General features: G+C 49.7%; 1 protein-coding gene across 2 annotated transcripts in view; it reads left to right on the plus strand.

Annotated features, from left to right (window-relative positions):
• Positions 1–27,814, plus strand: part of STEEP1 (STING1 ER exit protein 1) — a 260,016-nt gene that overhangs the window by 210,336 nt on the left and 21,866 nt on the right. For both annotated transcript variants that reach the window (XM_063935619.1, XM_063935620.1), the window contains exon 6: positions 10,862–10,954. In XM_063935619.1, coding sequence (XP_063791689.1) covers positions 10,862–10,954 — 93 coding nt within the window. The remainder of the gene's footprint in view (positions 1–10,861; positions 10,955–27,814) is intronic.

The raw sequence follows: 27,814 nt of genomic DNA on the forward strand, positions 1-27,814 counted from the left end.
GGGGTGTTAGTAGGAATTCTGTACAACACAGGTTTCACTGATTGTAGTGTGTCCCACATGCACTTCAGTTCGGGCTTATACACACTTTAGTTACATTTTTACTGAGTCATGGGACTTGTCTGTCTTTGTCTACTTGTTTGTCAGTGTATATAATGATTAAGGCTAATGCAAAATCAAAAAAGCAGCTTAGCTGCAAGGTCTGTGAAAGTGTGTTACCTGATGGAACTACCACATGCACAGTATGTCTTGCAAATACGCCTACTAATACAAATCCTTGCTCTGATCCTCCGTAGGTGATGCTCGCGGAGGTGATGACTGGTTTACAATCAGAATTGGCCGCAGCACGAAAGGAGCGTGAGGCGGCTAGATCTGAGGCTAGGGTAATACCTCCTCAGATACCAGAAGGGTCTCAGGGTCTAAGACTTTGCAAGGGTTACAAAAATCCAAGTCTAGCCCAGATCCGAAAAATAGTTATCAGTTGTCTTATAACTTACCAGTTTCAGCTATGTTGCATTCTGACGATTCAATGCCAGACCTGATATCTGAAGAGGAACATGAGGAAGGTGAATTGGGCCAGGAGTCGGATAGTGGGGTTACTTATAGCCCGGCCATTGATAATCTCATCAGGGCAGTACATCAGATTCTAAATTTTACGGAGGTTGAAGAACCTCTTTCAAATGATGAAGTGTTATTTGCTAAAAGACAGAGAACACCGATGTGTTTTCCTTATTCAGATTCTCTTAATAAGCAGTTAACAGAAGCATGGAAGAATCCGGATAAATGGTTTTCTATGCCTCCACGGTTTCTGTCTAGCTATCCGTTACCAGAGTCTGTGACGTTTAAATGGGAAAATCCACAGGCTGTGGTTTACTCGGTGTCAAAACTTTCCAAGAAGTTAACCATTCCAGTACCAGCTGCTACAACACTTAAAGACCCGTCAGAGCGTAAGCTAGAAGCTATGCTAAAGTCAATGTATACAGCAGTAGGGGTGTTGCTTAGGCCTGCTTTGGTTGGAATTTGGGTTAACAAGGCTGTAGTTGAATGGGCAACACAGCTCAATTTGGGTCTACAAGAAGACCACCTTATACTTCTGGCTGATCACATCTGTGAATCTGCTGAGTATCTAGGTACGGCTTCTATGGACATCGCCCAGGTTCTCTCCTTTCAGCTTCACTAGTTGCGGCACGACGTGCACTTTGGCTGCGTTCATGGCAGGCGGAGGCAGAGTCCAAGCAAGGAATAGAAGCGTTGCCTTACGCTGGCGAGATGTTGTTTGGTCCAGAATTGGACAAATGGATTTCTCAGGCCACTGGGGGAAAGTCTGTTTACCTACCATTGCCTACACGGGTTCCTAAACAGAAATACTCTGGACCAGCGTTCAAATCCTTTAGACCTCAGTCCTTTCGAAAGCCATGCTAGAGGAACAACCATACACAGTAGACGTGGTAGAGGATGTGGTTTTCAACAAACCACTAACCGTCGTCAGGACGCTAAGACCGCCGACAAGCCAGTGGCATGACGGGCTTCCAGCCCATCTCGGATCTTCAGTTGTGGGAGCATGCCTTCAGACGTTTCACTTGGCGTGGTTTCAGACATCCACAGATGGGTGGATCCGCAATTTAGTGTTCAAAGGTTACAAAATAGAGTTCGATTGTCTTCCACCAATGCGATTTTTCAAGACAGGTCTGCCTGTGTCAGAAGACAAAAAGGCGGTTCTGCAGACCGCGATTCAGTCTCTCGTAGATTCAGCAGTTTTGATTCCGGTTCCAGTTCACCAACAGGGTCAAGGTTATTATTCCAGTCTTTTTGTAGTTCCATAGCCGGATGGCTCTTTCAGACCGATATTGAACCTAAAGAGGCTCAATCAGTACGTCACTTACTACAGATTCAAGATGCGGTCAGTGAGTGCAGGTTTAGAACCACAGGAATTCATGATTTCGCTGGATCTCAAGGATGCGTACTTACACATTCCAATTTGGCCACCACATCAGGCGTACTTAAGGTTTGCAATACAACAAAACCATTATCAATTTTAGGCGCTACCGTTTGGCCTCTCATCAGCGCCTCGGGTATTCTATTCACAAAAGTGATGTCTGTGATGATAGCTCATCTCAGATCCCTGGGAGTGATAATAGTTCCGTACTTAGACGATCTGCTCATCAAAGCTCCGTCTCAACAGATACTCCTTCAACATGCATTACTAACGTACAATGTACTAGTTCAGCACGGTTGGATTGTCAACTTCAAGAAATCAAGCCTGATTCCATCTCAGACTTCAATTCCTAGGAATAATTTGCGATACAGTGGATCAACGAATTTACCTGCCACAACAGAAAGCACAAACTATTCGTCATCTGGTATAGTTAGTGCTCAAACCACGGACAGTCTCTGTGCATTTGTGCATTTGACTGTTAGGAAAGATGGTGGCATCTTTCGAAGCACTCCAGTTCGGAAGATTTCACTCACGTCCTTTTCAACTGGATGATCTCGCACAGTGGTCAGGCTTGCCTCTACAAATTCATGAGATGGTGCGGTTGTCTCCAAGGGCCAGAGTATCACTACTCTGGTGGCTCCAAGTTCACAATCTCACAGCTGGAAAAAGGTTTGGAGTGTGGAATTGGATAATTCTGACGACGGACTCAAGTCTCAGAGGTTGGGGAGCAGTGGTCCAAAATTGTCAGCTTCAGGGTCTCTGGTCAGACCAAGAAAGATTACGGTCAATAAATGTCATGGAACTCAGGGCAATTTGCAACGCGCTGCGACAGGCAGTGCACATGCTCCAGTCTCAGACTGTCCAGGTCCAGTCAGACAACGTGATGGCAGTCGCATACATCGACAAACAAGGAGGAACTCTAAGTCGCATGGCCATGCGGGAAGTTGCTCGAATGCTGAATTGGGCCGAGCATCACCAAGTGATATTGTCGGCAGTTTTTATTCCAGAAGTGGACAACTGGGAGGTGGATTATCTCAGCAGTCAGGATTTTCACCCAGGAGAATGGGCATTGAATCCAGAAGTGTTCCAGATGTTGGTCCAACAGTGGGGTTACCCACAGGTGGATCTAATGGCATCTCGCCAAAATCATCAAACACCCCAGTATGTGTCCAGAACAAGAGATCCAAAGGCAGTGGCAGTGGATGTTCTCACAATCGCATGGCCGTACAGCCTCATGTATCTGTTTCCACCATTTCCGCTGCTTAATCGGTTGCTAAAGTGGATCAAAAGAGAGTCCACGACAGTCATACTAGTGGCTCCTCATTGGCCTCGGAGAGCGTGGTTCTCGGATCTCCGCGGTCTACTCGCAGACAATCCGTGGCAGCTCCCGCTACGTCCGGACCTGCTGCAACAGGGTACATTTCTTTACCCCGATTTAGCACGGCTGCGTTTGACAGGGTGGCTGTTGAAACCGCCCTCTTAAGACAAGAGGGCATTCCAGAATCTATTATACCAACCATGTTACGTGCTAGGAAGCCTGTTACAGCAGCTCATTATCGCTGGATTTGGTGTGTTTTATATAGGGTTTTGTGAAGCTTGGAAGTTTCCGACATCTGCTTTCAAGTTATCTCGTCTGTTGCTATTTCTCTTACGTCCTAGAGGATGCTGGGGACTCCGTAAGGACCATGGGGTATAGACGGGCTCCGCAGGAGACATGGGCACCTAAAAAGAACTTTTCCTATGGGTGTGCACTGGCTCCTCCCTCTATGCCCCTCCTCCAGACCTCAGTTAGATTCTGTGCCCAGAGGAGAAAGGGTACACTGCAGAGAGCTCTCCTGAGTTTTCTGTAGAAAAATAATTTTGTTAGGTTTTTTATTTTCAGGGAGTCCTGTTGGCAACAGGATCCCTGCATCGTGGGACTGAGGGGAGCGAAGCAGACCTACTTAACTGATAGGCTCTGCTTCTTAGGCTACTGGACACCATTAGCTCCAGAGGGAGTCGGAACACAGGTCTCACCCTGGGGTTCGTCCCGGAGCCGCGCCGCCGTCCTCCTCACAGATGCCGGAAGATAGAAGCCGGGTGAGTATGAGAAGATAGAAGACATCTCAGGCGGCAGAAGACTTCAGATCTTCGTGCCATTGCTCCCAGACACAACACACAGAGGCAGCACTGATGGGTGCAGGGCGCAGGGGGGGCGCCCTGGGCAGCAATAATCCTCAATTTTGGGCACAATAGAGTATGATTAGGCTGCGGAGGCAGTAAATCACAGATCCCCCGCCATTTTATTACAATTGCACTGGGACCGAAGCCCGCCGTTGGGGGGGCGGAGCTCCAGCGCCATTTTCTCCACAGAAGCTGCATGAGAACGCTGGCTCCCCGGTCTCTCCCCTGCTGAACACTTCACAGGCTGGAAAAAGAAGGGGGGGCACATTGGTAACGCAGTGAGTTGGGAATTTGGATAGTATATATAAAAAAGCGCTATCTGGTAATTTTTTTCCAGTGTTATTTAGGCGCTGGGTGTGTGCTGGCATACTCTCTCTCTGTCTCTCCTAAGGGCCTGGTTGGGGTCTTGTCCCCTTATAGGTTTATCCCTGTGTGTGTGGGGTGTCGGTACGTGCGTGTCGACATGTCTGAGGCGGAAGGCTTCTCCAAGGAGGAGGTGGAGCAAATGAGTGGTGTGTCCCCGTCGGTTGTGCCGACTCAGGAATGGATGGACATGGGCATATGTTGAATGCAAGTGTGGCATCTTTACATAAGAGGCTTGATAAGGCTGAATCAGGGGAGGCATCAGGGGGTCAATCCTCGGATTGGACCAACTCACAGGGCCCGTCGGGGTCTCAAAAACGTCCCTTAGCACAAATTGTGGACACTACTACCGACACGGACTCTGATTCCAGTGTCGACTATGATGAAGTAAAATTGCACCCTAAGGTGACAAAAAGCATTCAGTGTATGATTGTGGCAATAAGGGATGTGTTGCATATTGCTGATGAACCCTCTGCTCCTGACACGAGGGTACACATGTTTAAGGGAAAGAAACAGATTATACATTTTCCCACATCTCATGAACTAAATGAGTTCTTTGAAAAGGCTTGGGAGACTCCGGAAAAGAGACCGCAGATCCCCAAAAGAATTTATATGGCATACCCCTTCCCTAAACAGGACAGGGTGCGTTGGGAATCACCTCCCACTGTGGACAAGGCCTTAACGCGCCTGTCCAAGAAAGTGGCGCTACCGTCTCCAGACACAGCGGCCCTCAAGGATCCTGCGGATCGCAGACAGGAGACTACTTTAAAGTCTATTTATTCGCATACTGGAGCTGTGCCAAGACCGACAATTGCGTCGGCATGGGTATGTAGCGCGATTTCAGCATGGACAGATGTTCTGACGGCTGAATTTGATACCATGGATAGAGATACTGTATTGTTAATTCTAGCCCATATTAAAGATGCAGTCTTATTTATGAGAGATGCTCAAAGGGATATTGGATTGCTGGCTTCCAGAGCCAATACCATGTCTATCTCAGCGAGACGATCCTTATGGACTCGTCAATGGACGGGTGATGCGGATTCAAAAAAGCATATGGAAGTCCTACCCTATAAGGGAGACGCATTGTTTGGGGATGGGCTGACGGACCTGGGTTCCACAGCTACCGCAGGTAAATCAAATTTTTTACCATTTATTCCCCAACAGCAAAAGAAAATACCACCGTATCAGATGCAGTCCTTTCGGTCGCAAAAGTCCAGAAGAGGTCGGGGGTCCTCCTTCCTTGCCAGAGGTAAGGCTAGAGGGAAAAGAGCACCCCGGCTACTACAAAACCCTCAGCATGACGCTGGGGCTACCCTGCGGGAGTCCGCACCAGTGGGGGCACGTCTTAGACTTTTCAGCCAGGCCTAGGTCAGCTCAGACCTGAATCCTTGGGTGTTGGAAATAGTTTCCCAGGGTTACAAACTGAAATTCGAAGAGGTGCCCCCGCGCCGATTTTTCAAGTCGGCATTACCAGCTTCTGCACCAGAACGGAATGTAGTGTTAGCTGCAATTCAAATGCTGTGTCTACAGCAAGTAATTATCAGGGTTCCCTTGAACCAGCAGGGAAGAGGCTACTACTCAACCCTCTTTGTGTTCCCGAAACCGGACGGCTCGGTAAGACCTATTTTGAATCTAAAATCCCTAAACCTGTACATGAAGATTCAAATTCAAGATGGAATCGCTCAGGGCGATTATAGCCAGTATGAAGGAGGGGGAGTTTATGTTGTCACTGGACATAAAGGATGCGTACCTTCATGTCCCCATATATCCCTCCCATCAGGAGTACCTGAGATTCGCTGTACAGGATTGTCATTACCAATTTCAGAAGTTGCCGTTTGGGCTTTCCACGGCCCCAAGGATTTTCACCAAGATAATACCGGAAATGATGGTGGTCCTGCGCAAGCATGGAGTCACAATTATCCCATACTTGGACGATCTCCTGATAAAGGCGAGACCAAGAGAGAAATTGCTGAGCAGTGTAACGCTCTCTCTGAGAGTGCTCCAGCAACACGGTTGGATTCTGAATCTACCGAAGTCACAGTTGATTCCGACAACTCGACTACCGTTCCTAGGTATGATACTGGATACGGAAAAAATGAAGGTTTTCTCCCGTTGGGAAAAGCCCAGGACATCCAGAACATGGTCAGAGACCTGCTAAAACCGAAAAGGGTATCAGTTCATCAATGCACTCGAGTTCTGGGAAAAATGGTGGCGGCCTACGAGGCCATCCCCTTCAGCAGGTTCCATGCGAGGACATTTCAATGGGACCTTCTGGACAAATGGTCCGGGTCGCATCTGCACTTACATCGGAAAATAACTCTGTCCCCAGGGGCCAGGGTGTCTCTCCTATGGTGGCTGCAAAGTGCTCACCCGCTGGAGGGTCGCAGGTTCGGAATTCAAAACTGGATCCTGGTAACCACGGACGCGAGCCTCCGAGGATGGGGAGCAGTCACCCAAGGAAGAAATTTTCAGGGACTGTGGTCAGACCAGGAGTCCTGTCTACACATCAATGTGTTGGAACTCAGGGCCATATACAACGGCCTTCGACAAGTGGAGAGTCTTCTTCGAAACCTTCCAGTTCTGATTCAATCAGACAATGTCACAGCAGTGGCTCATGTGAACCGCCAAGGCGGGACAAGAAGCAGAGTTGCGATGGCGGAAGCCACAAGGATTCTTCGCTGGGCGGAAAATCACGTAAGCGCTCTGTCGGCTGTCTTCATTCCGGGAGTGGACAACTGGGAAGCAGACTTCCTCAGCAGACACTATCTCCATCCAGGAGAGTGGGGACTTCATCAAGAAGTCTTTGCAGACATAACACGTCTTTGGGGAATCATCAAATAGACATGATGGCGTCACGCCTCAACAAAAAGCTTCGGAGGTATTGTGCCAGGTCTCGGGACCCTCAGGCAGTAGCAGTAGATGCCCTGGTAACGCCGTGGGTGTTCCACTCGGTCTACGTGTTTCCTCCTCTTCCTCTCATCACAAAAGTGTTGAGGATCATAAGGCGAAGAAGAGTACAGACGATACTCGTTGTTCCAGACTGGCCTCGAAGGGCCTGGTACTCAGATCTTCAAGAGATGCTCACAGGAGATCCCTGGCCTCTCCCTCTGAGGGAGGACCTGTTGCAACAGGGGCCCTGTATATTCCAAGACTTACCGCGGTTACGTTTGACGGCATGGCGGTTGAACGCCGAATCCTAGAGGAGAAGGGGATTCCAGAGGAGGTCATCCCTACTTTAATAAAGGCTAGGAAGGAGGTGACGGTGAAACATTATCACCGTATCTGGCGAAAGTATGTGTCTTGGTGTGAAACCAAGAACGCGCCTACGGAAGATTTTCATTTGTGGCGTTTTCTCCACTTCCTGCAGACAGGAGTGGATATGGGCCTGAAATTAGGTTCTGTTAAGGTACAGATTTCGGCCCTTTCGATTTTCTTTCAGAAGAAATTGGCTTCTCTTCCTGAAGTCCAGACGTTTGTAAAGGAAGTGCTGCACATCCAGCCTCCTTATGTGCCTCCAGTGGCACCGTGGGACCTGAACGTGGTGTTGCAGTTCCTAAAATCACACTGGTTTGAACCACTTAACAAGGTTGAGTTGAAATTTCTTACCTGGAAGGTGGTCATGTTGTTGGCCTTGGCATCGGCAAGGCGAGTGTCAGAATTGGGGGCCTTGTCACACAAGATCCCCTACTTGATTTTTCATGTGGATAGAGCGGAATTGAGGAGACGCCCTCAATTTTTGCCTAAGGTGGTTTCTGCATTCCATCTGAACCAACCTATCGTGGTGCCTGTGGCTACGAGTGACTTGGAGGATTCCAGATCCCTGGACGTAGTCAGGGCTTTGAAGATTTATGTAGCCAGAACGGCTAGAATTTAGGAAAACAGAAGCACTGTTTGTCCTGTATGCTGCTAATAAGATTGGCGCACCTGCTTCGAAGCAGACTATTGCTCGCTGGATCTGTAATACGATTCAGCAGGCTCATTCTACGGCTGGATTGCCGGTTCCAAATTCGGTTAAGGCCCATTCCACTAGGAAGGTGGGCTTTTCTTGGGCGGCTGCCCGAGGCGTCTCGGCATTACAGCTTTGCCGTGCGGCGACTTGGTCGGGGTCAAACACCTTTGCTAAATCTACAAGTTTGATATTCTGGCTGACGAGGACCTAGCTTTTGCTCAGTCGGTGCTGCAGAGTCATTCGCACTCTCCCGCCCGATTGGGAGCTTTGGTATAAACCCCATGGTCCTTACGGAGTCCCCAGCATCCTCTAGGACGTAAGAGAAAATAAGATTTTAAACCTACTGGTAAATCTATTTCTCCTAGTCCGTAGAGGATGCTGGGCGCCCGTCCCAGTGCGGAAACTCTGCAAGACTTGTATATAGTTGTTGCTTACATAAGGGTTATGTTACAGTTGGAGTCGGTCTTGGACCGTCACTGTTGTTGTTCATACGGTTAACTGGTTATGTATGTTCCAGGTTACATAGTATGATTGGTGTGAGCTGCTATGAATCTTGCCCTTGGATTTTTAAATCCTGGCTTATATTGTCCATCTCCTCTGGGCACAGTTCTCTGAGGTCTGGAGGAGGGGCATAGAGGGAGGAGCCAGTGCACACCCATAGGAAAAGTTCTTTTTAGGTGCCCATGTCTCCTGCGGAGCCCGTCTATACGCCATGGTCCTTACGGAGTACCCAGCATCCTCTACCGACTAGAAGAAATAGATTTACCGGTAGGTTTAAAATCTTATTTTTTACAGTCTGGGTTAGATGGAGGATTACTGTTATCTACACTAAAGGTGCAGGTCTCTGCCTTGTCAATTTACTTTCGAAGGCGTTTTGCCCTTTTGCCAACAGTTCACACTTTCCTGCAAGGTGTCCTCAGAGTACAACCTCCATTTATACCACGGACAGCGCCATGGGACTTGAATCTGGTTTTACATTTTTTTACAGTCTTCAATTTTTGAACCCATGCAACAAGTGGATGTTAAGTTTCTCACTTGGAAAACAGTTTTTCTACTTGCCTTAGCTTCAGTAAGGCGTGTTTCAGAATTGGGTGACTTGTCATGCAAGCCACCGTATCTGGTGTCTCATGATGATAGAGCGGAACTTCGGACGAATCCCGCTTTCCTACCAATGGTAGTATCTTCTTTTCACATCAATCAACCAATAGTAGTTCTGGTATTATCAGAGGTTGCAGGAACTCCAGCTACTTTGAATGTGGTACGCGCGCTCCGCGTTTATGTAGCCCCGAACATCAACAGTACGTAAAACGGATACATTGTTTGTTCTTTATGATGCAGTCAAGATGGGTTTGCCAGCTTCCAAGCAGACCTTATCCAGATGGATTAAGCTGACCATACGTCAGGCTTGTCTTCATGCTAGACTACAATCGCCTACATCAGTTTCAGCTCATTCCACACGTTCTGTGGCAACTTCATGGGCAGCAGGTTGTGGAGCTTCTACGACGCTACTTTGCCGTGCGGCTACATGGTCGTCAGTGCACACTTTTGTGCGCTTTTACAAGTTTGATACGTTTGCGGCATCAGCATCTAGATTTGGCCGTCTAGTGTTACAGGTGCCAAACAGCTCTCCCGCCCAAAGGGGAAACTTTGGTAAGTCCCAAGAGTACTCCAGTGACCCCTAATGGATGAAAAAGAAAATAGGATTTTGGTACTTACCAGATAAATCCTTGTCTTTGAATACACAGCGAGCACTGGACGCCCGCCCAAAGCAGTTTCACCTGTCTTGTGGTAAGATCAGTAGATCTTATGGTAACACATTCTCACAGATTTGTTCAAATGTTAAGGTGAGTGTTATCTATTGTAGTGTCAACTGTTTAGTTGTCCGTTACGTTATGTGTCAACTTTATTGTTGTCCATTATGTTATAATGTTATATTTAATTCTCTATTGTTCATCCTCTCTATCGCCCCTGTTCGCCTCAGTAAAAACACTGAGGTACCTTTGGGAGTATGGAGGGGGTGGAGAGTTACCAATTTCAATATTTAAATGTGCCTATCCCTGCTAACGCCCCGTCCATATCCAAGAGTACACCAGTTCCCCCTGTGGATTCAAAGAAAAGGATTTATCTGGTAAGTACCAGAATCCTATTTTTGACTGCCACCAAATCCCCAATAAATACGCAGTTTTTCTGCGATCACTGGCGCGAAAACACATAGGTCCGGGGCTTTTCGCAGATCCTATGTTTTTCTTTGCAAAAACGTGTAATTGGTCGCACAAAGAATTGGACAATAATTGGATGGCCCAATAATGACCTTCAGGTAATCACAATTTTTTTTTTCTTCGACCAATTACCATGGCTAATAGGATACCCACCATGGTAGTACATTTAATCCATGTGCTACATAAATTGAATATTTGTAATCTGATTTGCAATCCCACTCTGTCCTTTAGAGGGAGGTGGCAGACTCCTATGCGCAGAATGCCAAAGTGATTGAGAAGCAACTGGAGAGAAAAGGAATGAGTAAGAGAAGGCTGCAGGAACTGGTATGTACTATAATAAATAATCTTTGCACGCATCATTGTTGCTTAGAAATCTCCTATATAATAGCCCAGATCTGTGACTCTGTGCCTGTGTGTATAACGCTGGGCGTGGCTAAAAGCTCTCATTGGGTTAGCAGCAGGTCTATCACACTCAGTCCACAGCTGATTGGGCGAGAAACGCCCTCCCACACAGGTTACATCCAATGGGAGGCTCTCCCCTTTGGCTGCTGTGTGTTCCTAGAGCAGGATTAACAATGGGGCTGATGGAGGCAGCTCAAGGTCCACACCCCAAAATAGGTCCACTGCATCTGCAGCAACATACCCTCCAAAAATGTACACATAAAAATTTCTTCAAATTTGGAAAAGTGGTGGGGCCACACCCCTTTTCCTATACTTTCAATGGAAAAAAAGGTACTGTACTTGCCAAAAAGGTACAGCTGGAGGGTATGCCACTGCATCTGCAGCAAGTCTCTGCACTGTAGATAGGGAGAAAAAAAAAAACCTTTTACTGCAGCGTCCTATGTCTTGCTGCCAGTCCGCCTGGCCCCCTCCGGCATCAACAATCCCCACTCCCTTGTCGCGGCGCAGGTGGAACAAAATCTGCTGCGGCCACCAGCATAGGTGTGTATGAAAGCGGCCCAGCGAAAGGTTTTCATAGCCCTCCCTGCGCCGCATACTCTCTGAGCCCCGGAGCCTCCTCTGCGTGTGATGTCACAAAAGTGCTTCCCCACCACAGCCGCACCCAGATCCCCAGAGGCCCTGACTCCGCAACACAGCACCAGGGCTGCCGGCCTGGAAGCCCAGAGATGGCTAATATAACGGATAGAGTGGGCGATATCGCGGAAGGTAATGTCTGCACGCTGAATCAATGTAAAAGGTGACAGTGCTGTGCAGTGCAGTGGGTGTGCAGTGTCACTGACACTGCACTGCACTCACCTTTTACGTTGATTCAGCCAGTTCTGCCAGTCAGTCATTATTGTTAGCAACGGTGTCCCAACGCGCCTCATTACAGGGAAGTAGACGCACTAAATAAACTACACCTCCCAGCAGCCCTTAGCGTCGAAGCATTCCGGCGCTAAGGGCTGCTGGGAGCTGTAGTTTGAGTGCATCTTCTTCCCTGTAATGCGGCGCGTTGGGACACCTGCGCTAACAATAGTGACTGGCTGCTGTGCAAGTCTCCGGGAGAGACACTGCCAAAGGGAGGACAGCAGCTTAGCTGCTTCCAGGAGGAGAAGCATTACCCGCCCCTCCCCCACTCGCAGTACCTCCGGGCCCCATCTGCGACACCCCCCACCTCCGCCACCCGCGGTGGCCCCAAACCCCCTCCCGCATCCGCTTCACACCCAGCCCCTCCCCCACCCACGGCACCACCGCATACCCTCCCCCACCCGCGGCACCCTCGCAACCACTCCTCTTCCACCTGCGGTGGCTCCGGACCCTCACCCACGGTACAACTGCACCAACTCCTCTTCCACCCGTGGCACCCCCGCAAACCGCCCCTCCCCCACCCATGTCTCCCCTGGACCGCCTCCCCCATCCGCGTCTCACCCGCACCCGCCACTCCCCCAACCACAGCACCTACTAGGTCAGGGGTGGCCAACCAGTCAGAGGCAAAGAGCCAGAAAAGATCCAAGGGCAAGAGCCACTATCATGCGCGCGCAAAAATGGGGATGTGGCCTTGTTGTCACAAAGCCACGCCCCATTTTTGTGCACACACCTTTCGGCATGACGTTTGTAGGAGTGTGACCTTGTGTCATAACCCCGTTTAGTCATGTTGTACAGTGCCACATACATATAAAAATGCCAAAAAATGGGTGCCACCACAGTGCCAGATAAATATATGCCCCCAGTGCCAGATACACATGCCCCCTCAGTGCCAGATACATATATGCCCCCAGTGCCAGATACACATGCCCCCATAGTGCCAGATACATATATGCCCCCAGTACCAGATACACATTTCCCCACAGTGCAAGATACATATATGCCCACAGTGCAAGATACATATATGCACCACAATGCCAAATACATGTATGCCCCCACAGTGCCAAATACATGTATGCCCCCACAGTGCCAAATACATGTATGCCCCCACAGTGCCAAATACATGTATGCCCCCACAGTGCCAAATACATGTATGCCCCCACAGTGCCAAATACACGTATGCCCCCACAGTGCCAAATACACGTATGCCCCCACAGTGCCAAATACACGTATGCCCCCACAGTGCCAAATACACGTATGTCCCCACAGTGCCAGATACATATATGCCCCACAGTGCCAGATACATATATGCCCCACAGTGCCAGATACACATGTCCCCACAGTGCCAGATATGCCCCAGTGCAGATACACATGCCTCCACAGTGTCAGATATGCCCCCGGTGCAGATACACACGTCCCCACAGTGCCTCCCACAGTGCCAGATATGCCCACACAGTGCCAGATATGCCCACACAGTGCCAGATATGCCCACACGGTGCCAGATATGCCCACATAGTGCCAGATATGCCCCCAGTGCAGATACACATGCCCCCACAGTGCCTCCCACAGTGCCAGATCTGCCCCCACAGTGCCAGATATGCCCCAGTGCAGATACACATGCCCACACAGTGCCAGATATGCCCACACAGTGCCAGATATGCCCCCAGTGCAGATACACATGCCCCCACAGTGCCAGATATGCCCCCAGTGCAGATACACATGCCACCACAGTGCCAAATATGCTCCCAGTGCAGATACACATGCCACCACAGTGCCAGATATGCCCCCAGTGCAGATACACATGCCCACACAGTGCCAGATATGCCCACACAGTACCAGATATGCCCCAGTGCAGATACACATGCCCCCACAGTGCCAGATATGCCCCCAGTGCAGATACACATGCCTCACACACTGCCAGATACACATGTCTCACACAGTGCCAGATATGCCCACACAGTGCAGATACACATGCCTCACACACTGCCAGATACACATGTCTCACACAGTGCCAGATATGCCCACACAGTGCAGATACACATGCCCCCACAATGCCTACAACAGTGCCAGATATGCCCCCAGTGCTGATACTCATGCCCCCACAGTGCCTCACTCCCCCCCCCCCCCCCCCCCCCAAAAAAAAAGTGCTGCTTACCGCGCTGCTGCTGTGAGGGGAGGAGAGCGCAGCGTGCGCCTCTCCTACCCCTCAGTCTCCGGTGGCGGTGTCTATCTTCAATTCGGCGCCGGCCCGTGAGCCAATCAGAGCTCGCGGTCCAGCAGCCAATCTGGATCCTTAACTGCCGGTCCGCGAGCTCTGATTCGCTCACGGGCCGGCGCGGAATTTTAGATCGACACCGCAGCTGGAGACCTGCTGTGAGTGCGCTGTGTCGGGCAGCGGTGGCCGGGAGCGGATCGAGCCGCATGCGGGCGGAGGATGAGAGAGCCGCATGCGGCTGGAGAGCCGCGGGTTGGCCATCGCTGTACTAGGTGATTCATCAGGCCCTGCGTGCACTGTTCACACCGTTGCAAGGGGCTACGACCCCTTAACCATCGCACGCCCTTTGTCCATGCAATATTTAACCACTCACATAATTATGATTGGGCGTAATACTCCAAATAATAAAAACATTGCACGCCACAAGGCCGTGCAGGGGTTAAGGGGGCGTAGCCCCTTACGACGGTGTGAAGAGCGCCCGTAGGGCGCAATGAATCACCTAGTCCCTTATATTTGCGTACAGATCACTTTGGTACATATAGGGAAAAGTTAACAGTTTTGTATTGATAATGGTCAATGCCTAAGAATAGTTAGCAAAACACTGTTTAAATGCCACTGCTCCAGAAACAAGAGACAGTGAATTTCTTTTTAATGTTTTGAAAGTGGGAAAAGGTAGAACTAGATTTTGGGCTATTTTAAAATTTCTGCTTTCTGTAGTTTCTGAATGTGCCGTTTTCAGAAAACACAAATTGGCTTCTGACTGTACTGCAGCATCTGCCTGTGTTTCTCTCTTCCATCTTTCTTTCTGATGTTTACGCCCATCTTCCTGTGCCCTTGCGCTGATCACAATAGATACCACCATCATTGTATGGCTGTTCTCCCAAAGTCCATCAACCTCAAGAGGGAGAGTCTTTGTTGATTCCGTTCTCGAGAGTGTACATTAAAATGCAAACAAAAATAATAAAAATTATCAGTCTTTCTCATACGTCCTAGAGGATACTGGGGTCCACTTCAGTACCATGGGGTATAGACTGTTCCGCAGGAGCCATGGGCACTTTAAGACTTTTTCTCTTACGTCCTAGAGGATGCTGGAGACTCCGTAAGGACCATGGGGTATAGACGGGCTCCGCAGGAGACATGGGCACTCTAAGACTTTAGATGGGTGTGAACTGGCTCCTCCCTCTATGCCCCTCCTCCAGACCTCAGTTAGATCCTGTGCCCAGAGGAGACTGGACGCACTGCAGGGGAGCTCTACTGAGTTTCTCTGAAAATACTTTTGTTATGTTTTTTATTTTCAGGGAGCACTGCTGGCAAAAGGCTCCCTGCCTCGTGGGACTGAGGGGAGAGAAGCAGACCCACTTTCCTGGACTGATGGGCTCTGCTTCTTAGGCTACTGGACACCATTCGCTCCAGAGGGTCGGAACACAGGTGTCGTCCTCGCTGTTCATCCCGGAGCCGCGCCGCCGTCCTCCTCACAGAGCCGGAAGATAGAAGCCGGGTAAGTATATGAAGTAAGAAGACGTCAAAGGCGGCAGAAGACTTCAGTTCTTCAGAGAGGTACCGCGCAGCGGTTGCGCTGCATGCCATTGCTACCACACACACACAAGGCACAGCAAGGGTGCAGGGCGCAGGGGGGGGGCGCCCTGGGCAGCAAGAATTACCTCACATAAAACTGGCACCATTATTAGATACTGCAGAGGCAGTATATTATAAAACCCCCGCCAGTATAAAAAAATGAGCGGGACCGAAGCCCGCCGTCGAGGGGGCGGGGCTTGATCCTCCAGCACTAACCAGCGCCATTTTCTCCACAGCATGCTGCAGAGAAGCTGCTCCCGGACTCTCCCCTGCTGAACAAGTAACAGGGGACAAAAAATGAGGGGGGGGCACATTTATTTGGTGCAAATTATATATATATATATATATATATATATATATATATAAAAGCGCTGTACAGGCTGAGACTTTGTTTTCAGTTTCTAGGGGCGCTGGGTGTGTGCTGGCATACTCTCTCCCTGTCTCTCCAAAGGGCCTTATTGGGGGGCTGTCCCCATATTCATATATCCCAGTGTGTGTGGGGGTGTCAGTACATGTGTGTCGACATGTCTGAAGCGGAAGGCTCGTCGAGGGAGGATGCAGAGCAGATGATGGTGGTGACTCCGTCGGCACAGCCGACACCTGATTGGTTGGATATGTGGAATGTTTTAAATGCTAATGTGACCTTATTACATAAGAGATTGGACAAAGCAGAGTCCAAGGAAAAAAGCAGGGAGTCAATCCATGGTTTTGGCTGTGTCACAAGACCCCTCAGGGCCCCCTAAACGTCCCTTTTCCCAAATTGCAGACACTGATACCAACATGGATTCCGACTCCAGTGTCGACTATGATGATGCAAGGTTACACCCAAGGGTGGCCAAGAGTATTCAATATATGATTATTGCAATAAAAGATGTTTTGCATATCATGGAGGACCCCGCTGTCCCTGACACGGGGGTCTGCATGTTTAAGGAAAAGAAACCTGAGGTAACGTTTCCCCCATCTCATGAGCTGAACGCTTTATTTGAAAAGGCTTGGGAAACTCCAGACAAGAGACTGCAGGTTCCCAAGAGAATTATTATGGCGTATCCTTTCCCCTCAAAGTATAGGTTACGGTGGGAATCCTCGCCCACGGTGGACAAAGCCTTAACGCGCTTGTCCAAAAAGGTTGCACTACCGTGTCCGGACACGGCAGCCCTCAAGGATCCTGCGGATCGCAGGCAGGAAACTACCTTAAAATCAATTTATGCGCATACGGGTGCCCTACTCAGACCGGCAGTAGCGTCGGCATGGGTGGGTAGCGCAATTGCAGCGTGGACAGATAACTTGTCATCTGACATTGACACCCTAGATACAGATAGTATTTTGTTGACCTTGGGTCACATTAAGGATGCAGCGTTGTATATGAGAGAGGCTGCGAGAGATATTGGGCTGTTAGGGTCAAGAGCCAATGCCATGGCAGTTTCTGCTAGAAGGTCCCTGTGGACCCGTCAATGGACAGGTGATGCTGATTCAAAGAGACATATGGAGGCTTTACCTTACAAAGGTGAAGTTTTATTTGGGGAGGGCCTCGCGGACCTGGTTTCCACAGCTACCGCGGGTAAGTCTTCTGTTTTTCCTTATGTTCCCCCACAGCAAAAGAAAACACCTAAATACCAGATGCAGTCCTTTCGGTCGCATAAGTTCAGGAAGGGTCGGGGCTCTTCCTTCCTCCTCAGAGGTAGAGGGAAAAGAACACCAGCTACGGCTAGTTCCCAGGAACAGAAGTCCTCCCCAGCCTCTACAAAATCCACCGCATGATGCTGGGGCTCCGCTGAGGGAGTCCGCATCGGTGGGGGCACGTCTTCGGCTCTTCAGCCAAGTCTGGGTTCAGTCGGATTTGGATCCTTGGGTGGTCGAAATTGTATCCCAAGGCTACAAACTGGAGTTCGAAGAGGTGCCTCCACGCCGATTTTTCAAATCGGCCTTGCCAGCTTCTCCCCCAGAGAGGGAAATAGTTTCAGCTGCCATACAAAAGCTGTGTCAACAGCAGGTGATTATAATAGTTCCCCTAGTGCAACAGGGGAAAGGGTTTTATTCAACCCTATTTGTGGTCCCGAAGCCGGATGGCTCGGTCAGACCAATTCTGAATCTAAAATCCCTGAACCTATATTTTAAAAGGTTCAAATTCAAGATGGAATCTCTGCGGACAGTGATCTTCAGCCTGGAAGGGGGGGATTTTATGGTGTCACTAGACATAAAGGATGCATACCTTCATGTCCCCATATATCCGCCTCATCAAGCGTACCTGAGATTCGCTGTACAGGATTGTCATTACCAGTTTCAGACGTTGCCGTTTGGGCTTTCCACGGCCCTGAGAATTTTCACCAAGGTAATGGCGGTAATGATGGTGCTCCTGCGAAAGCAAGGAGTCACAATTATCCCATACTTGGACGATCTCCTGATAAAGGCATGATCAAGAGATCAGTTACTGAGAAGCGTGTCTCTCTCCCTGAGAGTACTACAACAACACGGCTGGATTCTAAATCTGCCAAAGTCGCAGTTGGTCCCGACGACTCGGCTGGCATTTTTGGGCATGGTTCTGGACACTGGAAAAAAAGAGGGTTTTTCTCCGAATGGAAAAAGCCCAGGAACTCCAGAACATGGTCAAGGACCTGCTAAAACCAAAAAGAGTGTCAGTTCATCAATGCACTCGAGTATTGGGAAAGATGGTGGCGGCCTACGAGGCCATTCCGTTCGGCAGGTTCCATGCGAGAACTTTTCAGTGGGACCTTCTGGACAAGTGGTAAGGGTCCCATCTACAAATGCATCGGAGGATAAGTTTGTCTCCCAGGGCCAGGGTATCTCTCCTGTGGTGGCTTCAGAGTGCTCACCTTCTAGAGGGTTGCAGGTTCGGCATTCAAGATTGGGTTCTTGTGACCACGGACGCGAGCCTCCGAGGATGGGGAGCAGTCAAGCAAGGGAGAAATTTTCAGGGAATATGGTCAAGCCAGGAGGCTTGTCTACACATCAGTGTGCTGGAATTAAGGGCCACATACAACGGCCTACAACAAGCGGAGAGTCTTCTTCGCAACCTACCCGTTCTGATTCAGTCAGACGTCACAGCAGTGGCGCATGTAAACCGCCAAGGCGGGACAAGGTGCAGAGCAGCAATGGCAGAATCCGCCAGGATTCTTCGTTGGGCGGAAAATCATGTAAGCGCTCTGTCAGCAGTCTTCATTCCGGGAGTAGACAACTGGGAAGCAGACTTCCTCAGCAGACACAATCTCCATCCAGGAGAGTGGGGACTTCATCAAGAAGTCTTTGCAGAGGTAACAAGTCGTTGGGGACTTCCTCAAATAGACATGATGGCGTCACGCCTCAACAAAAAGCTTTGGATGTATTGTTCCAGGTCGAAGGACCCTCAGGCAGTGGCGGTGGACGCCCTAGTGACACCGTGGGTGTTTCAGTCGGTCTATGGGTTTCCTCCACTGCCACTCATCTCAAAAATATTGAGAATCATAAGACGAAAAAGAGTGCAGACAATACTCATTGTTCCAGATTGGCCTCGAAGGGCCTGGTATTCAGATCTTCAGGAAATGCTCACAGAAGATCCGTGGCCTCTTCCTCCCAGAGAGGACCTGTTACAACAGGGGCCCTGTGTGTTTCAAGACTTACCGCGGTTACGTTTGACGGCATGGCGGTTGAACACCAAATCCTAGCTAGGAAAGGTATTCCGGGGGAAGTCATCCCTACTCTAATCAGAGCTAGGAAGGAGGTAACTGCGAAGCATTATCACCGTATCTGGAGGAAATATGTATCTTGGTGTGAAGCCAAGAATGCTCCTACGGTAGATTTTCAGCTGGGTCGTTTTCTCCACTTTCTACAGACAGGAGTGGATATGGCCCTTAAGTTAGGCTCCGTTAAGGTGCAGATTTCGGCCTTATCTATATTCTTTCAGAAGGATTTGGCTTCTCTCCCAGAAGTCCAGACTTTTGTAAAGGGAGTGCTGCACATCCAACCTCCTTTTGTGCCCCCAGTGGCACCGTGGGACCTTAACGTTGTGTTACAGTTCCTTAAATCACAGTGGTTTGAACCTCTTCAAACGGTTGAATTAAAATTTCTCACTTGGAAAGTGGTCATGTTGTTGGCCTTTGCATCTGCGAGGAGGGTGTCTGAATTGGCGGCTTTGTCTCACAAGAGCCCCTATCTGATTTTCCATGAGGATCGAGCAGAGTTGAGGACTCGTCCTCAATTTCTTCCTAAGGTGGTGTCGTCGTTTCATATGAACCAACCTATTGTGGTGCCGGTGGCTACGGGTGACTTGGAGGATTCCAAGTCCCTTGATGTAGTCAGGGCCTTAAAAATTTATGTAGCCAGGACGGCTCGGGTTAGGAAAACAGAGGCACTGTTTGTCCTGTATGCAGCCAACAAAGTTGGCGCTCCTGCTTCTAAGCAGACTATTGCTCGCTGGATCTGTAACACGATTCAGCAGGCTCATACTACGGCTGGATTGCCGTTACCAAATTCTGTACAGGCCCATTCCACTAGGAAGGTGGGCTCTTCTTGGCCGGCTGCCCGAGGGGTCTCGGCATTAAAGCTTTGCCGAGCAGCTACTTGGTCGGGTTCAAACACCTTTGCAAAATTCTACAAGTTTGATACCCTGGCTGATGAGGACCTCATGTTTGCTCAATCGGTGCTGCAGAGTCATCCGCACTCTCCCACCCGGTCTGGAGCTTTGGTATAATCCCCATGGTCCTTACGGAGTCCCCAGCATCCTCTAGGACGTAAGAGAAAATAAGATTTTAAACCTACTGGTAAATCTTTTTCTCCTAGTCCGTAGAGGATGCTGGGCGCCCGTCCCAGTGCGGACTATTTCTGCAAGGCTTGTATATAGTTGTTGCTTACATAAGGGTTATATTACAGTTGAGATCAGTCTCTGGCTGATGCTGTTTTGTTCATGCTGTTAACTGGTTTGGTTTATACCAGGTTGTACGGTGTGTATGGTGTGGGCTGGTATGTATCTCGCCCTTAGATTAACAAAAATCCTTTCCTCGTACTGTCCGTCTCCTCTGGGCACAGTTCTCTAACTGAGGTCTGGAGGAGGGGCATAGAGGGAGGAGCCAGGTTACACCCATCTAAAGTCTTAGAGTGCCCATGTCTCCTGCGGAGCCTGTCTATACCCCATGGTCCTTACGGAGTCCCCAGCATCCTCTACGGACTAGGAGAAAAAGATTTACCGGTAGGTTTAAAATCTTATTTTCAGAGTGTGAACTGGCTCCTCCCTCTATGCCCCTCCTCCAGACCTCAGTTTAGAAAATGTGCCCAGGCAGACTGGTCGCACTCTAGTGGAGCTCTACTGAGTTTCACTAAAAGACTTTGTTAGGTTTTTTATTTTCAGGGTGACTGCTGGCAACAGTCTCCATGCTTCGTGGGACTTAGGGGGAAGAAGTAGGAACCAACTTCCTGAATAGTTTCATGGCTCTGCTTCTTGCTGACAGGACACCATTAGCTCCTGAAGGGTACTGAACACTAGCTGCGGCTATGCGCTCACTCCCACAGCACGCCGTCACCCTCCTAACAGAGCCAGAAGACGGGTGAGTACTATTACCGGAGATCTGCAAGAGGGACCTCCGGTCATCGTGACGGCTCAAGGTACCGCGCAGCGGGTGGGAACGCTGCGCGAACATGCTATCCATTACACAGCACACAGCAGGGCGCGGGGGGGGGGGGCGGGGCGCCCTGTTCAGCATGAAACCTACTCTTAGACTGGCAAAAGTAGTATATTATGCCGTGGCACAATCCTACAACCCCGCCAGTATAAATATTTTTGTGATGAATTCTGAGGGGAAACGCACCATTACGGGGGGCGGGGCTTCCTCCTCAGTCAGCCAGCACACTCCTTAGCGCCATTTTCTCCAAGCAATGCTGCAGGGGAAGAAACGCTGGTCCTCCTCCACTTCTGACTCAAGTATCAGGGTGCAAATAGGGGGGGCCACAACATAAATTGGTGCTTAATTATAGATGTTTGGCATTATAAAAGCGCTACGGGTCTTTGTGTACATTTTTTGCTGTGGGGTACACTGGGCTCCACAAGGAATGGACAATGGGGTGTAGAGTAGGATCTTGATCCGAGGCACCAACAGGCTCAAAGCTTTGACTGTTCCCAGAATGCACAGCGCCGCCTCCTATTTCACCCCGCCTCCCTGCGCAGGATCTCAGTTTTGTAGTTGGTGCTGCAGTAGCAGGCACTTAACAGAGGGGCTGCTCCAGGCAACCCTAAGAAGAGCTTTTTTTCTGAGGAAAAAAGTGAAGACTTCAAGGGCAGCAGCAGTGTTACATGTCCGTGGACATTCACGGCTGCAGCTCCGGCTCTCCCCAGCGGCGCTGTACACTCCCGAGCCCTGGTTGCCGGGTAACTACAGCAGGAGGCTCCGGTTTTCTTCTTGTCAGGCACACACGACGGGGGCTCTCCGGGATCGCGTGGCCACGCTTCGGGAGGTGGTAAGTGGGTCCCGCTTGCGGGACCCGGTCTTTATCGCGATCCGGCGCGGTCAGTGGGAGGCGGGCATCGCGCGCTGGCGGTGGACACTGTGGCAGTACAGGCGATCCCACTAGATCACCATGGCATGGGACAGGTCAGGTTTTCTCTATAAACCATTTTTTTTTATTAGAGCCCGCAGTACCCGGTGGTTTTGCCAGCAGGGGGATAGAGCTTGGACCTGAAGCCCTTCCCCAGCCCCAGGGAGCCATTTTCTGCAAATGTTCCCGACCTGGAGCTGCATATCTGTCTCTCCCTCACTCCCTGGCAGTGTCTGCGGCGCCATTATTCCTCAGCTCACTGTTCCTGGGAATGCTTGGGCAAATCCTCTTATGTAAAGCCGCCTGCTTGTCAGTGCTGTGACTTTACAAGACACTTAAGTTTTCTACCTGCCTTTTTTAGTCAGTGTTAGTTAAGAAAGAGTGCATTTAGTCAGGGTTTATTAGTACAATTACCCTGTGATATACATCCAGTTCTTACTGTGTACTGTTATATCTATTGTTATATAGCTGTGTAAGCTAGTCCAGTGCAGTATTATTGTTAGTAATAACCTCTGCATTGTACAAACTGTGACTATTTGTGTGTGCATTTGATAGCTGAGTGGTCCCTATATTCTATAACCTGAGGGGGCTTTGTGCGTCAGGTTTTATCTAATACTAGTGATGAGCGGGTTCGGTTTCTCGGAATCTGAACCCCCCCGAACTTCACCCTTTTTACACGGGTCCGAGCCATACTCTGATTCTCCCGTATGGCTCGGTTAACCCGAGCGCGCGCGAACGTCATCATCCCGCTGTCGGATTCTCGCGAGATTCGGATTCTATATAAGCAGCCGCGTGTCGCCGCCATTTTCACTCGTGCATTGGAAATGTTAGGGAGAGGACGTGGCTGGCGTCCTCTCCGATATTGTTGAACTTGATTGTGCTTTATTGCTTAATTGTGGGGAGGACTGGGGAGCAGCTGTATAATATAGGAGGAGTACAGTGCAGAGTTTTGCTGATCAGTGACCACCAGTTTTATCCGTTCTCTGCCTGAAAAAAACGCTCCTTATCTGTGCTCAGTGTGCTGCATATATCTGTGCTCACACTGCTTAATTGTGGGGACTGGGGAGCAGCTGTATTATATAGCTGGAGTACAGTGCAGAGTTTTGTTGACAGTGACCACCAGTATACGTTGTCTGCCTGAAAAACACTACATATCTGTGCTCAGTGTGCTGCTTTATTGTGGGGACTGGGGACCACCAGTATAATATTATATAGGAGGAGTACAGTGCAGAGTTTTGCTGACCAGTGACCACAAGTATATAATATATAGCATTACGGTACAGTAGGCCACTGCTGTACCTACCTCTGTGTCGTCAAGTATACTATCCATCTAGATTCTATACCTGTGGTGCATTTCAGTTGTGCAGTTTGCTGACACAGTGACCACCAGTATATATAGCAGTACGGTACGGAAGGCCACTGCTGTACCTACCTCTGTGTCGTCATTAAGTATACTATCCATCTACATTCTATACCTGTGGTGCATTTTAGTTTTGCAGTTTGCTGACACAGTGACCACCAGTATATATAGCAGTACGGTACGGAAGGCCACTGCTGTACCTACCTCTGTGTCGTCATTAAGTATACTATCCATCTACATTCTATACCTGTGGTGCATTTTAGTTGTGTGCAGTATATATAGTAGTAGGCCATTGCTATTGATACTGGCATATAATTCCACACATTAAAAAATGGAGAACAAAAATGTGGAGGTTAAAATAGGGATAGATCAAGATCCACTTCCACCTCGTGCTGAAGCTGCTGCCACTAGTCATGGCCGAGACGATGAAATGCCATCAACGTCGTCTGCCAAGGCCGATGCCCAATGTCATAGTAGAGAGCATGTAAAATCCAAAAAACAAAAGTTCAGTAAAATGACCCAAAAATCAAAATTGAAAGCGTCTGATGAGAAGCGTAAACTTGCCAATATGCCATTTACGGCACGGAGTGGCAAGGAACGGCTGAGGCCCTGGCCTATGTTCATGGCTAGTGGTTCAGATTCACATGAGGATGAAAGCACTCATCCTCTCGCTAGAAAACTGCAGTGCCACTCCTAGATGGGCCAGGTGTTTGTGTCGGCCACTTGTGTCGCTTAGCTTAGTCACACAGCGACCTTGGTGCGCCTCTTTTTTTTCTTTGCATCATGTGCTGTTTGGGGACAATTTTTTTGAAGTGCCATCCTGTCTGACACTGCAGTGCCACTCCTAGATGGGCCAGGTGTTTGTGTCGGCCACTTGTGTCGCTTAGCTTAGTCACACAGCGACCTTGGTGCGCCTCTTTTTTTCTTTGCATCATGTGCTGTTTGGGGACAATTTTTTTGAAGTGCCATCCTGTCTGACACTGCAGTGCCACTCCTAGATGGGCCAGGTGTTTGTGTCGGCCACTTGTGTTGCTTAGCTTAGTCACACAGCGACCTTGGTGCGCCTCTTTTTTTCTTTGCATCATGTGCTGTTTGGGGACAATTTTTTTGAAGTGCCATCCTGCCTGACACTGCAGTGCCACTTCTAGATGGGCCAGGTGTTTGTATCGGCCACTTGTGTCGCTTAGCTTAGCCATCCAGCGACCTCGGTGCAAATTTTAGGACTAAAAATAATATTGTGAGGTGTTCAGAATAGACTGGAAATGAGTGGAAATTATGGTTATTGAGGTTAATAATACTATGGGATCAAAATGACCCCCAAATTCTATGATTTAAGCTGTTTTTTAGGGTTTTTTGAAAAAAACACCCGAATCCAAAACACACCCGAATCCGACAAAAAAATTGCGGTGAGGTTTTGCCAAAACGCGTCCGAGTCCAAAACACGGCCGCAGAACCGAATCCAAAACACAAAACCCGAAAAATGTCCGGTGCACATCACTATCTAATACAGGATTTTCACAAAGATATACTGTCTAAGAATTGGGAAACGCCTCCTCCAGTGGACTCACATGTGGCTAGGATGGTGGTTTCCTCAGCTCTACCGGTCACCACCGTCACGTCTCTAAAAGAGCCTACGGATAAACGTGTGAAGGGTTGTCTGAAAGCGATTTACACCCTCACGGGTGCTGCACAAAGGCCCACGATTGCAGCTACTTGGGCTGCAGAGGCCATTGAAGCATGGGCCTTGGAGTTAGATGCTGAATTCTCCTCTGACCATGCTAGACAATGCTTGTCTTATATTGTCACAGCTTCTCGTTATATTAAAGAGGCGGCTTCTGATGCCGGTATCCTGGCAGCCAAGGCCTCTACTACGTCAGTCCTGGCTCGCCGGATATTGTGGCTGAGATCCTGGTCTGTGGATCTGGACTCTATAAAAACCCTGGAGGTACTCCCTTTTAAGGGAGATATTCTGTTTGGGGAGGATTTAAATAAGATTGTGGCTGACTTGGCTACTGCCAAAACTGCCTGTCTGCCAAGTACTGCTCCTTCTGGGTCGAAAGCTAAAGGTACTTCCATTCGCCCCTTTCGTCCTTCAGGTAAAGCAAAAGGTCAGGCGTACAACAAACAGGTCCGCACTTCCAAACCTGGTAAGCCTAAGCCCAAAAGAGCCTGGGCGGCCCGTTAGCCAGCTTCCAAGACAGATAAGCCTGCCGCATGAAGGGGCGAGCCTCCCTCTGGGGGATCCCAGGGTGGGGGGCCGGCTTCTAGGGTATACCCAGGAATGGTTGAAGACCACTTCAGATGCCTGGGTACGGGAAGTCGTAACTCGAGGTTACGCCATAGCCTTCAAAAACCGACCCCTCATCGATTTTGCCAGACAGATGTCCCGTTGGACAAGACAAAAGCAAATACTCTACACTCGGTGGTACAGACCCTCCTGGATACAGGAGTCGTAGTACAGGTGCCTCTTGCGCAGACGGGCTGGGGGTACTATTCTCCGCTGTTTCTAGTCACGAAACCGAATGGGTCCTCCCGGCCCATTCTCAACCTCAAGGCATTGAACAGGTTTGTGAAGGTTTCCAAGTTCCGGATGGAAACCCTTCGCTCTATAGTTCTGGCCTTGGAACCTGGGGACTTCATGGTCTTCCTGGATATACAGGATGCTTACCTGCATATTCCTATAGCAGTGTCTCATCAGCAATACCTGAGATTTGCAATTGGCAACTGCCATTACCAGTTTCGGGCGTTACCTTTTGGTTTAACAACGGCTCCGCGAGTCTTTACAAAAGTCATGGCGATGATGACGGTGGTACTCCGCCGTCAAGGGGTCAGGATACTGCCGTATTTGGACGACTTGTTAATCCTGGCAAATTCCCCAGAACTTCTCCTGTGTCATCTAGATGTGACGGTCCGGTTTCTGCAAGCCCACGGGTGGCTCATCAACTGGAAGAAGAGAAGTCATCCCTGATCCCTGCTCAGAGCATGGTGCATCTGGGAGCACTATTGGACACTCACAACCAGCGGTTGTTCCTCTCTCAGGAGATAGTCCTGAAACTGCAGGACAGGATTCGTTGCTTCCTATCTCGTCCGCAAGTGTCGATACATTCGGCGATGCAGGTGCTGGGCCTCATGGTGTCAGCATTCAACATGGTGGCGTACGCTCAATTACACTCTCGCCCTCTCCAGAGGCTGATTCTAGCCAAATGGGACGGCCTGCCTCACCGGATCAGGTCTCAAATGATCTCATTGACTCCGGAGGTCCGTCTGTCGCTGCTCTGGTGGCTCCGGGACCAACAACTGTGCAGGGGGTGTCCGTTCTGGATATCCGACTGGGTCCTGTTGACGATAGATGCCAGTCTAAGAGGTTGGGGCTTGGTGCTGGAGCAACACTCCCTTCAGGGGCGGTGGACCAAGGAGGAGTCCCTCCTCTCGATCAATATTCTGGAGTTGCGGGCGGTCTACAATGCCTTGAACCTAGCCCAGCATTTAATTCAGAACCGTCCTGTTCAAGTACAGTCGGACAACGCCACCACAGTGGCTTACATAAATCATCAGGGCGGCACTTGAAGCTGCCTGGCAATGAAGGAAGTGTCACGGATTCTACAGTGGGCAGAACGCCATCTACCGGCCATATCTGCAATATTCATTCCGGGAGTTCTGAATTAGGAAGCGGACTTTCTCAGTCGTCAGGACGTGCATGCCGGCGAGTGGGGCCTCCATCCAGAAGTGTTTCAACTCCTAGTGGAAAGGTGGGGCCTTCCAGACGTAGATCTGATTGCGTCTCAACACAATCACAAGGTTCCGGTCTTCGGAGCAAGGACAAGGGATCCTCAAGCAGCATTCGTGGATGCGCTGGCGGTACCGTGGAGTTTTCGGCTGCCGTACGTGTTCCCTCCGGTGTCACTCCTGCCCAGGGTAATTCGGACGTTCAAGCAAGAAAAAGGAATTCTGCTTCTCATAGCTCCATCGTGGCCCAGACGGCACTGGTTCTCAGACCTGCAAGGCCTATCGTCAGAGCATCCAGCTCTTCTTCCACAACGCCCAGACCTCCTCGTTCAGGGCCCCTGTGTCTACCAGGACCTAGCACAGCTGTCTTTGACGGTGTGGCTCTTGAATCTTCCGTCTTAAGGGCTAAAGGGTTTTCTGAGGCGGTCATTCAAACTATGTTGCGGGCCCGGAAACCGGCTTCGGCTCGGATTTACTATAGGGT

The sequence above is a fragment of the Pseudophryne corroboree genome, chromosome 8, assembly GCF_028390025.1.
Source record: "Pseudophryne corroboree isolate aPseCor3 chromosome 8, aPseCor3.hap2, whole genome shotgun sequence".
Classification (NCBI taxonomy): Eukaryota; Metazoa; Chordata; class Amphibia; order Anura; family Myobatrachidae; genus Pseudophryne; species Pseudophryne corroboree.